The sequence below is a fragment of the Mizuhopecten yessoensis genome, unplaced genomic scaffold (genome assembly GCF_002113885.1).
Source record: "Mizuhopecten yessoensis strain PY_sf001 unplaced genomic scaffold, ASM211388v2 scaffold83, whole genome shotgun sequence".
In the NCBI taxonomy this organism is placed as follows: domain Eukaryota; kingdom Metazoa; phylum Mollusca; class Bivalvia; order Pectinida; family Pectinidae; genus Mizuhopecten; species Mizuhopecten yessoensis.
The window spans coordinates 495,351-513,476 of NW_018403369.1; the positions used below are offsets into that span (position 1 = coordinate 495,351).

Below are 18,126 nucleotides of genomic sequence, written 5' to 3' on the forward strand. Positions count from 1 at the left end.
CATACATGGTGTCCAGGTAATACAATGTAGGATACATACATGGTGTCCAGGTAATACAATGTAGGATACATACATGGTGTCCAGGTAATACAATGTAGGATACATACATGGTGTCCAGGTAATACAATGTAGGATACATACATGGTGTCCAGGTAATACAATATACAGAACAGAAATCAGTTTGGGCAAGTTTACACTTTTGAGTACATACATTGGACCAAATATTATAATGTTGGTTACATACAGTACAATGCGTGCCCGACGGTATTCCGTGTGGATTTTGCAGAGTTATCTTCTCTTGTGAACAGGTATTGATTGTTACCACATTGGTTTGTCTGAGAAAATTACGTTGTTTTCCCAAAAATTGATGACGTTTCTCTCACAAACAATATTGGGTCTAGGTATTACACTCTAAGAGTGTCTGTTCCAATACATGTACTGTATATTTTCCAAAGTGCCTGCAAATTATGATGTTGAAGCAGGATTACGCATTACTGTTTCAGTGCTTTACCAAGCTAAAGGAACCTGCCTCCTAGCTGAGTCAGATACAGCTATTTAGGTGGTTCTCCATTATATAACATTACTTTGTGATAATAACTTCCTGAAAATCACTTGAAGAGTAAGACTAGCATAAAAATATGAATGTACATTTTATGAAACTTACCCCGGTGATATATTAGGTTGAAAAAAAATGTAATAATATAACTACATGTTGTCATAGAAATTTTATGGCATTTTACATATTTGACAGAAATTCCCTGGGGTCTGAGGATCTGACGGCATCCAATATTCGCACAACGTCTACAACCCCAGGGTCAGCCAGGCGTGACCGAGGGAATGGCATCTTCTCACATGGACAGACAACCAGCTCAAGTACTACCAACACCCGCTCAACTGTGAGTGTCCCTGTTATACTCCACCTAATGTTAGGGGAAAAGAGTTGAAAGCAAGTGGCTAATTGATCACAAAGTTAATATTCAGGTACATAATTGGTAATGGGGAATGGTAAAAAGCATGATCATATTATCAGCTACGATAATAAGTGACAACTAAATTTATAATATGAAAGAGAAAGAGTCTTCAAAATAAACTATCTTTTATACTGTTTATCAATGATTTCTTATGGATATTTGAAAAAGCAGCTTTCTTGATCAAATCTGATTTTATATACCGATAGTGTCCTCTATGATCTTTTAAAAAACTCTTCCTAAATAAAAAATAAAAAAGGCCTGAACAAGAATCAGATAAACAGGTGACTTGCAGAACACTGTTAGCAATAGGAAACAAACTTTCATATAATAGGTATATTTCTTTGTGTGATCTTGCAGAGAGTTCCCCGTGCTCACCGAGACCATGATCCTCACCACTGATACATGTGAGCCTCTATAACCTGGTCAACCGTTGGATCACTGAGCCTTTGTAGCCTGGTCTATCATTGGATTACTGTGAGCCTCTGTAGCCTGGTCTATCATTGGATTACTGTGAGCCTCTGTTACCTTGTCTATCATTGGATCACTGTGAGCCTCTGTAACCTGGCCTACCATTGGATCACTGAGCTTCTGTAACCTGGCCTATCATTGGATCACTAAGCCTCTGTAACCTGACCTACCATTGGATCACTGTGAGTCTCTGTAACCTGGCCTACCATTGGATCACTGTGAGCCTCTATAACCTGGCCTACCAGTGGATCACTGCGAGCCTCTGTAACCTGGCCTGTCATTGGATACTGTAGCTCTCTGTAACATGCCCTACCATTGGATATCTGTGGTTCTCAGTAACCTGGTCTTCCATTGGTTACTTGTGATCCTCAGCCTGTCACCTGGTCTACCATTGGATACCTGTGAGCCTTTGTCTGTAAACTGGTCTACCATTCTACAATCAGCTCCATGCCCTGGTCTTTCAGATGACATACATGTGAGGACTTAAGATCAGGATGTAGGGAGCTTTGAGGTTGTCCTTTAGTCTGAGCGTCACTTGTAATATTTCACCAGGACATGTACATGGAGTAAAAACTTGCCAAAATTTTACATATCAACTATTTTTTTCTATCCTGCTTGCAAAATATTTCAGCTGTTGAGAAAGGTGTTTCAAATACATTTTATAGAATGTGCTCATTACTATTGTTAGTACATTTTAAATTAAAACTTGCTGCATGATGAATTTGAAAGGAAACATATGTTGTGAGACCCGAGCGTTAGTTGTATTATAAACCCCGCTGTACTGTAGGTACAACAACAAGACCCCCATTTTTTATCAGATCTGGTTATAAGTCATTGCTGGCTTTATACAAGTGTGAGGGCACTGTACTTATATCTTAAATGTTTTATATGTTATCTGGTTTGGATGAAGATTCTTTGACACAAACGTCCGTTGTTATAAGGACCTAATGTTAACTGTATGTGTAAGTGTATTATGTTTCTAGGTACAATCTTGCTGCAATATAAACTATTGATGTTTGAAGAAGCAGTGCATGACTCCATCAGAAATTCAGATGATAATTTTGTTGATAATCTTTCAGCATTATGTTTGAGTGTAATGAAACATGATGATAACTGATTCATAGCTAGTCATACTGTCTCGGCCCACAATGTTGAAATGTATTTAAAGAAAAATATACTTTAGTAAATAATTGAAATATACATGTTAGTATTACATGTTGAGGAGAATTGGCTGACCCTAGGTCAGAGATCATTTTTGTCTCAATCCTTTGCATATATGACAAATGTCTAGGGTAAGAGTGAAATATAATTTCTATCTTACAACCCATTCCACATACATGACGTCTCAACGGGACAAAAATACCAAGACATCACAAAATCAGGAACACTCTGATGCTGCGTTGTGGATATCACAATGATTTCTTGTGGTTTCTGAGCCATTCTGGTGATTGGCATGACAGAAAAATCCTCTATCATGCCCAGAGGTGTAGGATAGGAAAATTCCACACTCAGGATTTTTAAATGATGATGTAAAACCCTTGGCAAACCTCAGGCTTTTCCCTATTTGAAAAACCCTTGGATGAAATTTCCCTATCCTAAAATCCTCAACATGAAAGAGTCTTATTAAATATTTTTTCCAACCTTGCCTTTGTACATTGTGAGCTCAGTAATTAGCCTAATTTGACAAATCTTATTTTATACAGATTTTATCTAGTTTAGCCAGTTTGTGGTTTAGGAGTAGAAATTTTGTTTATCATCTTTGGGCGTATTTGTGAGCTAAGAAGTAAGTTATGATATTAAATTAGGTACAGACAATGGGTATTATAGAAGGATTTACGGTATTGGTAACTTCTTAAAACAAAACTCCTGAGTTGTAGACAAAGAAAGTGCTTAATATATATATATAATACTCTATCGACAGTAGACAGTAAATAGACCCCAATCTTCCTTTGATTTATGAATTGTCTGTGATTAAAAAAAATGATAACAAGTCCAGTATATGAATGCCTTAGATTTGCATGACAATTTCTCATACTGAGGACAATGACAATTCCTTATACCAAGAACAGGAATTTTCTTACTCTGGACCAACATTTTCTTGGTGTTAGATCACTTTGATCCCTCAATAGTTAGACACCCTCTACATTTTTGTGATGTTGCATTGACACAAATGAGACCATTTTAATTTATGTAAGACATATCATTTTTTTTCAAGAAACAATTCCTTTTAGAGTTTGGTTTTCTCATTCCCCACATTAGGGATAAGGGGAACAGAATAATTAAACACCCCCTCCACCCTGATGTGAAGCAGTGTAATAACATTTGATAAGCGATTATCCTTTGTATACTGGTAGTTGGAGCAGAGCACTTCAGTAAACATCCAGGATCTTGGTCAGTTATATATATATGATTGTCACATTGGCTATTAGCGTTATGATTATTTTCGGTCAAGGATTGAAGGGATTACCAATCTCTACATTAACTATATTTTGTTTGATGTGACTTTGTTTTGTTAGTAATGCTGAAGACATGTTTTTGTTAAAATTTCAGCTGCATGCTTGTTGACATATTGTTACAGATGTTGTAACCATATTCTCTTCCGTGAGCTCATATGGTGTATATGGTCATTTAGTTGATTTAATATCTTACAGTAATACTATAGATGTGAATGACTTCTAGCATACCTGGCCCAAAGGTCCCAAGTGTTTAGCTGATGCTGTTGTGCAGTGTCCGTTGTCCATCAGACATTTACTTCTTACTTTAATTGACTTCAGAATAACCAACAAGCCGACGTTGATTATAGTTTGCCAGCAGCATGCAAGATATGGTGGGCTCAATTTTTTTCCCCAAATCAATGCCCATGACCCACTTTCAAACTCATAGAGAATAAATTTCTAAAACCTTCCAAAAATGTCTTCGCAATAACCAATAAGATACCCAGAGTGATCATATGTGGCCAGCGAGATGCTTGAAAAAAAAGATAAGTTTGTTTGAAAGATTGTTACCCTCTTTCAAAGTCTCAGGGTTCAAATTTGTTAAAACATTTCAACAAGTTCTGAATAACAAAGGCAAACATTGACATTTTGCTGTGTAGTATGTGTGAATGTATAAAGAGCTGTCAAGGTTGTTTAAATGTAATGACTGTGACCTTCTTTCAAATCACAGGAGTCAAATGTTTTATAAAACATTTTGAAAGATTCTCTAAATAATCAAGTTGTGAAGAGGTCTAGGGTCATAAAATTAGCCTGTTGCATGCTAGAGTAAAAGGCCATCAATTTTATCACGTTGATTCATTTTTGACATAATTTGAAGGTCACAGCACTTATATTGGACCTCTTGTTAGTTGTTACATTTTCTTTTGAAATGGAAGGTATTTTAATATTAGTATCTATATTATTTGAATGCAGGTCTTATATACATTTATGATGAGGGTATTTGTACAAAATTCTTACTAGTTTTGTTGCTGCTTCAATAGCTTTATTTCACTATGGTATTTTTTCAGTTTATTTAGCCACTACCAATCACCCTTCCTTCATTTATGAATCTTGTGCTTATTTTTAAATTTTGCAAGTACATTTTCCTAGTTCCTGAGTGCACCTGATATAAACAGCACTAACTTTTATTGCAAAATATAATTGACATCAAAAACCCTAAGATTTTTGTTTGGGGATTCATGTCTTCAAAATAGCTACGGTCATGGGTCATAGGTGTCTGTGATAATGGTACTACCGATGAAATCTGTCTTTAAAGATATGAAGATGAATTATTATTTAATTAGTAAAGTTAGGGTTGAAGATAGAAACCTTTATTTACCGAGTTATGAAAAAGGTAATTATATACAAGACCTTGTTGGAGTACGGTGTTTATGAAGGCCTGAACAACCGGTAGGTCCGTTTTTAAATGTAACATATTCGGGTATAAATCCCAACGGACCTGCAAATGTTTATGCAGGCCTTGCAAGGCTAACCTGAAAGCACCATCAGATTTCTGGGTTTGACCTTATTTCATAAACGAACAACTCTGGTCCGACCGGTTCAACTTTTTGGACATCGATAAACGATAACAGTCCAGGTTTCACAGTGCTCTATACATAAATGGAGTTCTTATCTGGTAGAAGTACAATATGTCATAGGCTATGTGAGGAGTGTATTATCAAATTTCTTACATTTTTTTGTTTGCTGAAAAGATACGAAAAATTAGAAAGTTTGCTCTAATTAGTACAAAAATGTTGATTTATTGGAGAAAATAAACCTGTTAAAAGTCCCATTTAATTTCACACCGAGTATTTATTAATAAATCTGAATTGATGATAGTGCAATTGTTGTTTTCGTCTTTTTACCTTTTGAATCAAGTTTCCAGGATGTGTTTTTTATTGAATAATTGATATTTTCTCACAATTCTGGTGGCAAGATCCTTTACACACAAGACAAACTGTCAAAAACTCATTACGTAGACCAGTTTCTGCTGTGAATATGAATTTCTACATGTTGCCTTTAGGGGAATTTCCCCTACCTCTGCTGAAGACACAAGGAACACAAACAAGAGGCCCAGAGGGCCTGTATCGCTAACCTGAATATGTTTAAAATAATTGGTATGAAGTAAAGATATAGCACTCCATGGTAGGTGCTGTAAGTACATATGAAATTTCAGAAAGATCCATCCAGCACTTGAGATAGAGCGAGAACAAAACAGAGCCCCATCCCTCTGCCCCTAGGAGGGGGGGGNGTAGAAGAAGGGTTATAAAGGTTTTATCTATATTTCCCCTATTGGGCCCCGCCCCTCGGGTCCCAGGGGGGCCACACCCACCGTTTATACAAAATTGGTTCCCCTTTACCCAAGGATGCTCCACACCAATTATGGACCAAATCCTTTCATTCCCACAGAAGAAGGATTTTAAAAAATTGTTATATTTCCCCTGTTGGGCCCCGCTCCTCAGCCCCCAGGGGGACCAGACCCACCGTTTATACAAAATTGGTTCCCCTTCACCCAAGATTGCTTCAGACCAAATATAAACCAAATCCTTTTATTCCTACAGAAGAAGAAGGATTTTATAGAATATTTTGCTGTTTCCCCTATTGGGCCCCGCCCCTCAGGCCCCTAGGGGGCCAGACCCACGGTTTATACAAAATTGGTTCCCCTTCACCCAAGAATGCTTCAGGCCAAATCCTTTCTTCCTACAGAATAAGAAGGATTTTAAAGAATTTGCTATGTTTCCCCTATTTGGCCCCGCCCCTCAGGCCCCTGGGGTGCCAGACCCATGGTTTATACAAAATTGTTCCCCCTTTACCCAAGGATGCTTCAGACCAAATATGGAACAAATCCTTTCATTCCTACAGAAGAAGAAGGATTTTAAAGAATATTTTGCTATGTTTCCCCTATTGGGCCCCGCCCCTCAGGCCCCTAGGGAGCCAGACCTACAGTTTATACAAAATTGGTTCCCCTTCACCCAAAAATGCTTCAGACCAAAAATTGGACCAAATCCTTTCATTCCTACAGAATAGGAAGGATTTTAAAGAATTTGCTATATTTCCCCTATTTGGCCCCGCCCCTTTGCCCCAAGGGGGGCCACACCCATCATTTATACAAAATTTGTTCCCCTTCCCTCAAGGATGCTTCTGACCAAATTTGGTCAAAATCTGCTTGGTCGTTCATGACTAGTAGCATTTTAAAGGAAAAGTTGACGGAACGACGATGGACGGACGACGGACGTTGCGGTATGGCATAAGTTCACCATGGTCCTTTAGACCAGGTGAGCTAAAAAACATGTCCAACACCATCATATATAAGTCAGGGGAGTTGGATTGTAGACAATGAACCCATGTATGACAACGGAAGTGGTCATCATGCTCTCGAGTATAACCCTTCAACATTGACTGTTCTAGTTTGAGCTGAGTAAATGGCTAACATACATCACATGGGTCAAATAAAACCTTCTGAATATCTTATTTATTTTTAAACAATTTCTTCTTATCAACCAAAGGCCTTTGGTTATATTTCGGACGTTATAATGGAAGAATGATGGGCTATCAAATTTGTTCAAACGAATGACCTTGATCCACTCACGAAGTTACAGAGGTCAAGTAATGAATGTCAGTCATTGTGATAATGCAACTCTTCTTACATTTCCCCGAGAATTCTCATATCTTTAACTTTAGTATGAAGTTTTATCAAAATCTTGCTCAAAAATAAAAACTTTGAATGATTATAAAGATTTTCTATAAACAGTGATCCAAACTTCAATCTTGGCACAATGAGACACAGGCATGTTTGAGGTATCCTTTTATTTGCCATCTAGAGGTTTTAACCAAAGACTGAAATTCTTTAAAGTGTCATGCCGAAGGTGTGAGCACTGTACAAATGGAACATCCTATCTCATCCATGACTTTGTCCCATGGCAATGGCAAAGCTTTATAAAGAATAAAACCGGCAGTATTTGAACATTTTGTTCTTAATTCACATACCTGTAATCGATTCCATATGTACTACATGATGTATACTTGATTAGCACTTAAGTCAAAATACCTATTACAAGGATAAATCAGTAACTACATTTAAAACACATTGTAATAATAGCAAATTACACAAAAACCTCAACCAACCTTGAAGGATGATTTAACAGCAAATTGTGTAAGTATGTAAACTAAACCTGACCAAGCCCACCAGCCATTTTACTTCATTTTGAAATAATGGTATGGGATATTTCCATGTCTATTATATAGGTACCTATGATAAAGGTTTGGGAGGTATTAAGCATTGATCACATACACTGCTGTTAGGCTTTGGTGAACCTTATTACCGTACTTTTTAAACATAACTGTTAATTTTCAAATGTTCACAATTTGTTTTTTTAATTACCCAGGTATTATTTTTTATCAGACACTTTTTGACCAAGTTTACCATGACATGGTTAATGCAACTGTTACACATATAAATTATAACATGATGTTTCGATTTTCTATGAAAACGTTGGCACAATATATGGACAGAATGACAATGTGACATGAAGATAAATTGTTACTGTCAGGTCAACAAGTTGGCACATCAGACAATAAAGTACAGAGGAGAGGTAAACTGATTTAGAAGTACCAATACATCTATAAAAATAAAAGAGCAAGCAGAGGCACAGATTGATCCCCGACCACTGCAGTGTATGATCTACAATCTATGTTGACTAACAACAGCAGTAGTGATGCAAGATAATTTGATGATAGGGATGACTGTTTATATATAAACATAACTTAATACTAGACATAGTCATAAATAAAATCTTAAGAAAAGCAAAACATATTCATTCAAACAGAAAACTAAGAGGGAATATTTGAAATTATTTTCTATAAATGCTTAGATATTGAACAAAGATTCATTTGATTTCCAATGTTACCATCCAATGGTTTTTTCCCCTGCTACATGCACATTGTGATTGAAGGTATGCCGTTTACACCACTGTGTATAACATGTGTTTTAGGTTCAAAATCTGACAAAATTACATTACACATAAACATACAATATATCTCTACAGGGAAATGCTACAAATACACGAAAATATCAGCTGTTTACACAAACATCCAATGCTGGAAATCTACTGCAACTTGTCAAAGCTGTACCTGCAAAATACAAAATAATCACGAATAATAATACAATCAGCACGCCAATAGAACGATATTTAAATTGGTTCTTTATAAATAATTGATAAAATCAACACACTTCTACAACAATATCTAAATTGGTTTTATCGGAACAATTCTGTCAATTATTTTCTTTTATTCATAACAATTTTTAAAGATATTTTTTTTCACTGAACGTCTGTTCCAGAAAAAATCTTCAGACTGGTACTTACACTCTAAATTAGTTTGAGCTGCCTGACTGCCACACCAATGGAGCAGCCCAACATGGTGAGCAAACCAATGTATCCGAAGGTCCCCCACCGCCTCTTATCTGGCTCTACAGCAAAATATAGTAACATTGGCACGATATTCCGTCTTTGCGTATTGTAGAGTTATCTTCTCTTGAGAGCAGGGATTGATTGTTACGTCATTGGTTCGTGTGAGAAAATTAAGTTGTTTTCTCAAAAATTGATGACGTTACTCTCACAAACAAATGACGTAACAATCAATACCTGCTCTCAAGAGAAGATAACTCTGCAATACGCAAAGACGGAATAAGAAGATCAGAAAACAGCATCAGTAACCCTACCAACCATATGTTGTGCTACCCACCTGGGTGGTCATTGGTAAAGTTAAGTTTCTAATGATGCTGGTCATATCACAAAAGAGCATTCCCAAAGTCATACATGAAATTCATTAAACACTTAATTCTAACTGTAACTCCTCACAAACAACACAAATTCCACAAAAAAAACCATTTCTGGTATGTCATATGAAGTTACTGTCATGTTGTTAACTCAGGTTATTGGGAACTGATAGGAGAAATAGTTATATATCACTATGTCCTGTGAGAATTCAGAAATTATGTTATGATAAAGCTGTTGACCTTTTTCAGTGTTATCACTGCTGAAACCCATCAACCTACAGTGTATGTGTACATTATACCACAACCCAACACTACGCATTGATGCTGTGGGGATAATGCTGGTCTCCCAATGGAGTAAACTTATCACAACAAGATCTGACATTCTTTCTGTACCTCCAGTGCTGTATCCTTTTGCAAATGCTATCCTGCCCAGCTGATAAATACCTCCTGCTCCGGCTGAAGTCAGCTGAAAAGTAACACAAAAGTTGACATGCTCATTCTGTTGGAGTGTTACCCCAGTAATACAATACAATGAACTATTATTTATTCGAGCTGACAACAAATAACTGGATGTTTGCCCTTGCCCGTCATCAAAATTACATAAATTACAAGTTTCATCTTAAGCTAGGTTAGGAATAATATTTCACTTAATTGTCCAAATATATGCTAGAATTCAATTTCAAAAGATGTTCTTCAAAATCAGCACTGAAATTAGTGTTTGTTTGCATTCTGTTTTAGATTAAGGTTCCAAGGAATCATTCTGTTATATCAGTTGTTAAATTAGCCTACAGATTACAGAAACTTTAGGATACTGAAGGCCTAATACAGTAGCTATTCTAGCCTAAAGATAAACCCTTACAGGATACTGAAGGCCTATTACAGTTGCTATTCTAGCCTTAAGATAAACCCTTACAGGATACTGATCATGAAGGCCTATTAAGTTGCTATTCTAGCCTAAAGATAAACCCTTACAGGATACTGAAGCCCTATTATAGTGGCTATTCTAGCCTTAAGATAAACCCTTACTAAGTTGCTATTCTAGCCTAAAGATAAACCTTAACAGGATACTGAAGGCCTACTACAGTTGCTATTCTAGCCTTAAGATAAACCCTTACTAAGTTGCTATTCTAGCCTAAAGATAAAACCTAACAGGATACTGAAGGCCAATTACAGGTACTATTCTAGCCTAAAGATAAACCCTTACAGGATATTGAAGGCCTATTACAGTTGCTATTCTAGCCTTAAGAGAATCCCTTACAGGATACTGATCATGAAGGCCTATGAAGTTGCTATTCTAGCATAAAGATAAACCCTTACAGGATACTGAAGGCCTACTACAGTTGCTATTCTAGCCTAAAGATAAAGCCTAACAGGATACTGAAGGCCAATTACAGTTACTATTCTAGCCTAAAGATAAACCCTTACAGGATACTGATCATGAAGGCCTATTAAGTTGCTATTCTAGCCTTAAGATAAACCCTTACTAAGTTGCTATTCTAGCCTAAAGATAAACCCTAACAGGATACTGAATGCCTCCTACAGTTGCTATTCTAGCATAAAGATAAACCCTTACAAGTTACTGAATGCCTACTACAGTTGCTATTCTAGCATAAAGATAAACCCTTACAAGATACTGAATGCCTACTACAGTTGCTATTCTAGCATAAAGATAAACCCTTACAAGTTACTGAATGCCTACTACAGTTGCTATTCTAGCATAAAGATAAACCCTAACAGGGGACTGAATGCCTACTACAGTTGCTATTCTAGCATAAAGATAAACCCTTACAAGTTACTGAATGCCTACTACAGTTGCTATTCTAGCCTAAAGATAAGCCTTTACAGGATACTGAAGGCCTACTGCAGTATCCTGTAAAGGTTTATCTTTAGGCTAGAATAGCAACTGCAGTAGGCCTTCCGTATCCTGTAACGGTTTATCTTTAGGCTAGAATAGCAACTGCAGTAGTCCTTCAGTATCCTGTAAAGGTTTATCTTTAGGCTAGAATAGCAACTGCAGTAGTCCTTCAGTATCCTGTAAAGGTTTATCTTTAGGCTAGAATAGCATCTGTAGTAGGCCTTCAGTATCCTGTAAGGGTTTATCTTTAGGCCTAAAGATAAACCCTTACAGGATACTGAAGGCCTACTACAGTTGCTATTCTAGCCTAAAGATAAACCTTTACAGGATACTGAAGGCCTACTGCAGTTGCTATTCTAGCCTAAAGATAAACCCTTACAGGATACTGAAGGCCTAATACAGTTGCTATTCTAGCCTAAAGATAAACCCTAACAGGATACTGAAGGTCAATTACAGTTGCTATTCTAGCCTAAAGATAAACCCTTACAAGATACTGAATGCATATTACAGTTGCTATTCTAGCCTTAAGATAAACCCTTACTAAGTTGCTATTCTAGCCTAAAGATAAACCCTTACAGGATACTGAAGGCCTCCAACAAACAGCAGCATCAGGAATGTAGGGTAGCCTTCCAACCTGAAATGTAAGGAACTTGTAAGCGAATACCAGAGATGGAACATGATGCATACTTCAGATTTGTTTCTGTGAACAAAAACATGTCTCCCATTATCAGTAATACTTGAGAGCGAGAGACAATACGCATAGTTGCTTTGCACCTTTTTGACCTTTAACCTTTAGGTGGAGCCAATGTTGACCTGCACTACTTCTGGGAGTAATGTAGGGGTCCTTTAACTTTGATCGAAATGTTGTCTTTAATGCTTGATTTATAGGTGAAGGCAAGAGTGACATAATGAGACATGATACACTTTATTTCTTCTGATCCAAGACAGCCAATAAATCCACCTCTGCATTGGTTTGCTTATATATATATTAATGTAACATATTGTTGATATGGATTATTCATAGAGCTCTCTGCATTTTTCAACATTACCGTAATCTTATCCTTAATCAACTTCAAATGCTTATGAAATCAATTTGAAAACTGTCCTGTTCAACTTAACTTTTAATATGACTTTCTAGTTTCTACCATCTATTTTCTTCGAGTTCAAACTTACGTGTTCTGGTGAGCTCTCTGGATGCAGTTGAACACCTTGTTGTCTGAGTACATATTTGGGTACTGAATAAAAAAAAGTTTCATCAAAACAAAACAATCAAGCCAATATTATACTTTATAATGCAGAAGAGCTGTATGATGAAAATTATTGCTAACATACAAAAATAGTGAATCAAGTTGCAACTGTAAATTTGATAAAATCCATTAAAACGTTAATGAGGCCATTGATCACAGAACCAAAAACATGACATGTGGTTATCAAGAATCTGAAAATAACAAATGAACAAATCATCTATTTATAGGTTCCTGTATCAAACAATTTCCTGATGTGCATTTTGTTACAGATATGAGATGAATCAATATTCAAATACATCAGCAAAACTACAGACTTTAATTACAAGCTTATGAGTGCATCTAAATTTAGCATTTCAATTAGAAAATCCCAGAGGGCCTGTATCCCTCACCTGGATAATTAAGCAACAATGGGAAAATAATCTTATAAAACTGCAACGACATTATATTAGTATAATTTCCAAATATTGGTTCTGTCTCTCAGCAACACCAAAACCTTATAGGGTCCCTCCTTTCTGTACTTATGAAGCTGGGTGGATTTAAAACATTTACCTTAATTTCCCCTATTTGGCCTCAACTTCTGGTCTCTGGCGGACACACCCTCCAGTTACAAAAAATGGATTCCACTTTGCCTAGGGATGCTCTCCACCAAATCAATTTGGTTAAAATTCCCTCAATTTGTAGGGAAGGATAAGGATTTTAATTAGGGGGGGGGTTACACTCTCCGTTATACAAAATTTAGTCCCCTTTGCCCAAGGAGGCTCTAGAACAAATTTGGTCCAAAAAATACCTCCCTTAGTATGGAAGGAGAAGATTTTTGGAAACTTTTAGATCTCTACTTCCCATATTGAGCCAGGTGAGCTTATAAATACTGGTTAGATATATTTAAACAATTGTTTAATATGCAAACTGTTACACTAAATAGAGTTTTTTTATATTTCCTGATCATCCTGGTAGATATTTAGTACTTACAGTTACTTCATACTGTTTGCGAGCTTTGGCAACGTTCATGCCCATCCACATGTTGACAAATGTGCTGCCAACTCCAGTGAGAATCACGTAGCCGTAACCTTCAGGCAGATCCTCCATTATCTTTGATAAGCCTCCCATTTTTAGTGGTATTTTTTTATTTCTGTAACAAAAAATATGCGTAATTAGATGTCTCGCCTGTCCCCGCTTTGATTATAAGATTCAATGTGTCAAGCATTGTAAGTTTGACCCGAACTTCGGAATTTTACATTTTATAAATAAGTTTGGCAATACATCAACAAGAAGGTTCAAAAGGAACAAGTGCTAACTGTAATGGTATACGTAGACGGCCATTACAGATGTCCCCCAAACTACCCCCGCATTTGGAAAAACAAATGTAAATAGTAACTGGACCGCGAAATGTAGGCCACATTCAACATATGCATGGTTTATAATCCATGGGTTATGAATATAAGACGAATGTATACATATGGTCCAAGTTTGGTTGGTCTAGCACTTATACTTTTTGAGAAACAGAGCTAAATGCAAAAACTTAACATTGATGAAGATGCTGCCAAAGTCACTGGACCGTGAAATAAAGGCCACATTCAATATATGATGCATGATTTGAAATGCACTATAACTACAGTCCAAGTTTTGTTAGTCGAACACTTTAAATGTTTAAAATACAGCATATTAAACAGAGCTAAACGCAAAAACTTAACATTGATAGAGATGCTGTCAAAGTCGCTGGTACACGAAATGTAGGGCACATTCAGCAACTGATGCATGGATCTTTTGAGATAATATTATGTACTAATGTTAATATTTTTCTAATGAGATATTCCTCAAATATTTGAAAGACTGTAGAACAGATAGAGAATCAGAATATAGATACTGTAACTGACTGCGGTACATCATTTGATTTAATGTGCTCAAGGCTGAGATGGATAGCATGGGCTTCTGCGGAGAATATTGACGCATCATTGGGGATCCATTAATAGCATCTTTTGCCACAATTGCTGCTGCAACTTTATGATCATCTTTGGAACTGTCGGTATAAAACAACTAAAACTACAGAATCTATGTGAAAAAAATAACCTCCTTATGTAAATTGCATACTATTGAGGTTGAGAGACAACCATGTGCAGACATACATGGATATATATATATAGACTTTTTTGTAGCCTAATATGGGCTATTTCCCTCTCCAATTTTGGCATTATTTTCCCCTATTTCAGTTTAAAAAATCACCCCTTTGTAACCAAAATACTCCCCCATGAATCTGTCTTGGTTCCTTTACTCCATCAGTTCCACAACTGAGTGATTTTTTTCATTTCACCCGTGTCACTGATGATATTTTAAAATCTATACTGAACAGCGAGTTAAAGATGTAATCCGTGCCCCCCTATCATACTCTCCCCCTGGCTCCGACCTGCAACCCTGATGGACGGGTCATGCACCTACAGCGCATATTTTCCCCCATATTTCAAAAAAGGTTACTTACTTTTTATTCCTGCATTAATAGCTGACATATGTAAGTTGAGACAGTTAAAGAATCTGATAGACCTCGGTGACTTAAATTAAAGGTTACAATTAATTTCAGACATAAGTCACATAACCCCTTAAGGACACTCCAATATGGCTGGATTGGCTGCCACACCAAACTGTATATCAAATTCAATAATGCATTCCCTGTCGCAAAATAATAATCCTACAATATTTCTCCAACATAATTGAGGTACATGCACACTAAAGTTCAGAAAAAACCCATTCAATAACTGATGAAAAAAATCACTTTTTATATGTCCATTTTCCAAGCTAAATAAAAGTCACAATTCAGGAAAAGAACCCATTTAAACTTGTAAATATCATAAGGTTGGATGTCCATGAAGATGCATTTGTCAAGAAAATTGTAAGAAAATGTGTCAAATCTCCAGAATAATGGCATATATATTTCCCCTGAATAAATCACAACTGAGCACAAAGCGAACAAGTCTGACTGAGGTTGGAAAAAAGCATGCAAAGCAAGTGAGATTTTACCTGTACACCATTCACTATAGGTTCTCACTTAGGTAATATGGATTGACTTGTATCAAAAGTCTTGTTAGCTTGATGAATTATTGTAAAATATCCAATCAAAATACATGTCATCATTCTCGATATTTGAAGCATTTTCTCACATTTTTTCTCAACAAATGCATCTCCATGGACATCCAACCTTATGATATTTACCATTTTAAACGGGTTCTTTTCATGAATTGTGACTTTTATTTAACTTGGAAAGTGAACATACAAAAAGTGAGTTTTTCATCAGTTATTGAATGTTTTTTTCTGGAATTGAGTGTGCATGTACTTCAATTATGTTTGAGAAATATTGGAGGATTATTATTTTGTGACAGGAATTGTTTAATTAATGCTAACGGAATGCATTATTAAATTTGATATACAGTTTGGTGTGACAGCCATATTGGAATGTCCTTAATTTTGTGATTTAGACAATAAACTAAACACTTTTTTGCTAAACACCTTTTAAGCAGTTGGAAAGCAAACTCTTAGTAAAAGTTAGTGTAATTTTGACAGTAAAATTAAAATCTAGTTGAGAACTTACAGAAAGTATCAAAGCCTCACAACCAAATGATGAAATCTAGCATCGTCCAAAAACGAAAACAGTATTCAAAAATTGCTTATAACAAGAGTGATTTTCAATAATTAGAGTGGAATTCAAAGGGAGTTCAAGCCTGTTCAAAGTCCATAGTCTATCACATTGTGGTAAACCGTCACGGACGCCGACTTCGTTGGTGGTAGGCCCTACTCATATTAGTATGATAATGATCCGTATAACACATCAAAGTGGCTGCTGCTAACACGCTGTCATTAATTAAGAATGCATAAATGATAAACCATCGTCAAATTGTCTTGACATGCATACAGACATTAAAAATTTACCTGAGAAATCAGTCAGAAGTACAAGGACAAAACGGTGAGTGTTGCGTGAGAAAGAGAAGTCCCGAACGAACAAAAGGAGATTATAATATGCCGGTACCCGGAAACGGTTTATTTTCCAGAATGAACAAGTATAGTTCCGGAAATATTGCCGCTAATTGTGGGATTTTCTATAAATATGCCTTTTGAAAGAAATACATGTTATGAGTAGTGATGGTTAATTCTGAGGCATAACATGGGATAATGTAGTATATATATGCTATGTAAATTGTTTATCTATGTCAACTGACATGCATGACCTGGACAGCTGAAATATATTTATTCGGTATTTTCGTTTGCCTTTGTTTTCTGTTAACTTTTTTTTTTAAATTCGTGTACCTTCTTTTTATGAAATTCGTACAGATGTAAATTACCAGCCTACCGATTTCACGTCTCAAGCAGGGGATGGGGTCTGTTCAGTTGTATTCAAAGGTGACGTTTCAGCTTGAAGTCGAGATAACGTTTTCATCAAAATAAATCACACGTATGTCGATGATTTGTGACATTGACTGGCCAGATTGGTGTGAGATAAGCAGTGGTTAGAGAGTCTGAAAATATGAATACCAAAAAAATCAAGAAAGTGCGATATCATTTCACTGCAATAGATTTGTTGAGGCGAATAAGACTGGTACATTTTGAGGACTGTTTTCGCCCTGCAAGCCATTGCTTCTTATTGATAACAATTTCATGGAATTTTCGCTTACCACTAGTTAAAATAATGCCTTTGAGCAAACCGGTCGTTATTCTCTTTATGCCGCCAAAGAAATGCTGTACCTGTAAAATGAAGTACTTTTCTCTGGACGATTTTCTTACGTTTACCTTGTTCAAAAACAACATAGTTTAATACCTTATATAACAATTATGGCCTTTTATTTTGGTAAATATGTGGTTTTATGAACCTGAAAATTTATATTAACCTGAACTTTGTTTCGGTTAATATATCTTTCTTAAGTAAATAGGTAACCACATGTTCACCTCAACAAACGTCCGTAATAGACAATTAATTGTAATGTCTGGAAAATCTTCCAAAACTTTTTCCAGGACATAAATTTATTAAATATTACTTATACATGAATAGTGTATGTCAATTGTGTCCCCAAATATGCTATTTAGAATACTTTTATCAGAAATGAATTGCACATTTGTTTCGGCTCAAAGTCGTTTACCATGACTGTTCATTAAGTTCGATAAAAGCAAAACATATATGGATGGATAGCCATGCTTTTTTTCATAGTCCTCTGCAAATATTTCAATGAACGACAGCATGGAAATGGATGGTTCCCACACAAACAATGAGGGAGGAGGGAATACTTGTTTGGTTAGATATCACTGAAATATTTATTTTGTACGTCCTTTCTGTCCTGAAAATGCTTTCACGATGAAA

At 36.1% G+C, this 18,126-nt stretch overlaps 2 protein-coding genes across 2 annotated transcripts in view; one reads left to right on the forward strand and one right to left on the reverse strand.

Annotated features, from left to right (window-relative positions):
• Positions 1 to 5,757, forward strand: part of LOC110453551 (TRAF-type zinc finger domain-containing protein 1-like) — a 24,257-nt gene extending 18,500 nt beyond the window's left edge. Inside the window, exons 10-11 of the mRNA XM_021502565.1 lie at positions 752 to 896; positions 1,329 to 5,757. Of these exons, the coding sequence (XP_021358240.1) occupies positions 752 to 896; positions 1,329 to 1,370 (187 nt within the window). The 3' untranslated portion in view covers positions 1,371 to 5,757. The remainder of the gene's footprint in view (positions 1 to 751; positions 897 to 1,328) is intronic.
• A 1,946-nt stretch (positions 5,758 to 7,703) lies between these two features.
• Positions 7,704 to 16,800, reverse strand: LOC110453625 (microsomal glutathione S-transferase 3-like). Its single transcript, XM_021502693.1, has 7 exons — positions 16,707 to 16,800; positions 13,761 to 13,920; positions 12,718 to 12,779; positions 12,121 to 12,178; positions 10,083 to 10,155; positions 9,277 to 9,380; positions 7,704 to 9,043 (listed from the first exon to the last, which is right to left on the reverse strand). The coding sequence occupies exons 2-6, from the start codon at positions 13,896 to 13,898 to the stop codon at positions 9,280 to 9,282; spliced, it is 432 nt and encodes a 143-aa protein (XP_021358368.1). The 5' UTR covers positions 13,899 to 13,920; positions 16,707 to 16,800; the 3' UTR covers positions 7,704 to 9,043; positions 9,277 to 9,279.
• Positions 16,801 to 18,126: the final 1,326 nt, after the last annotated feature.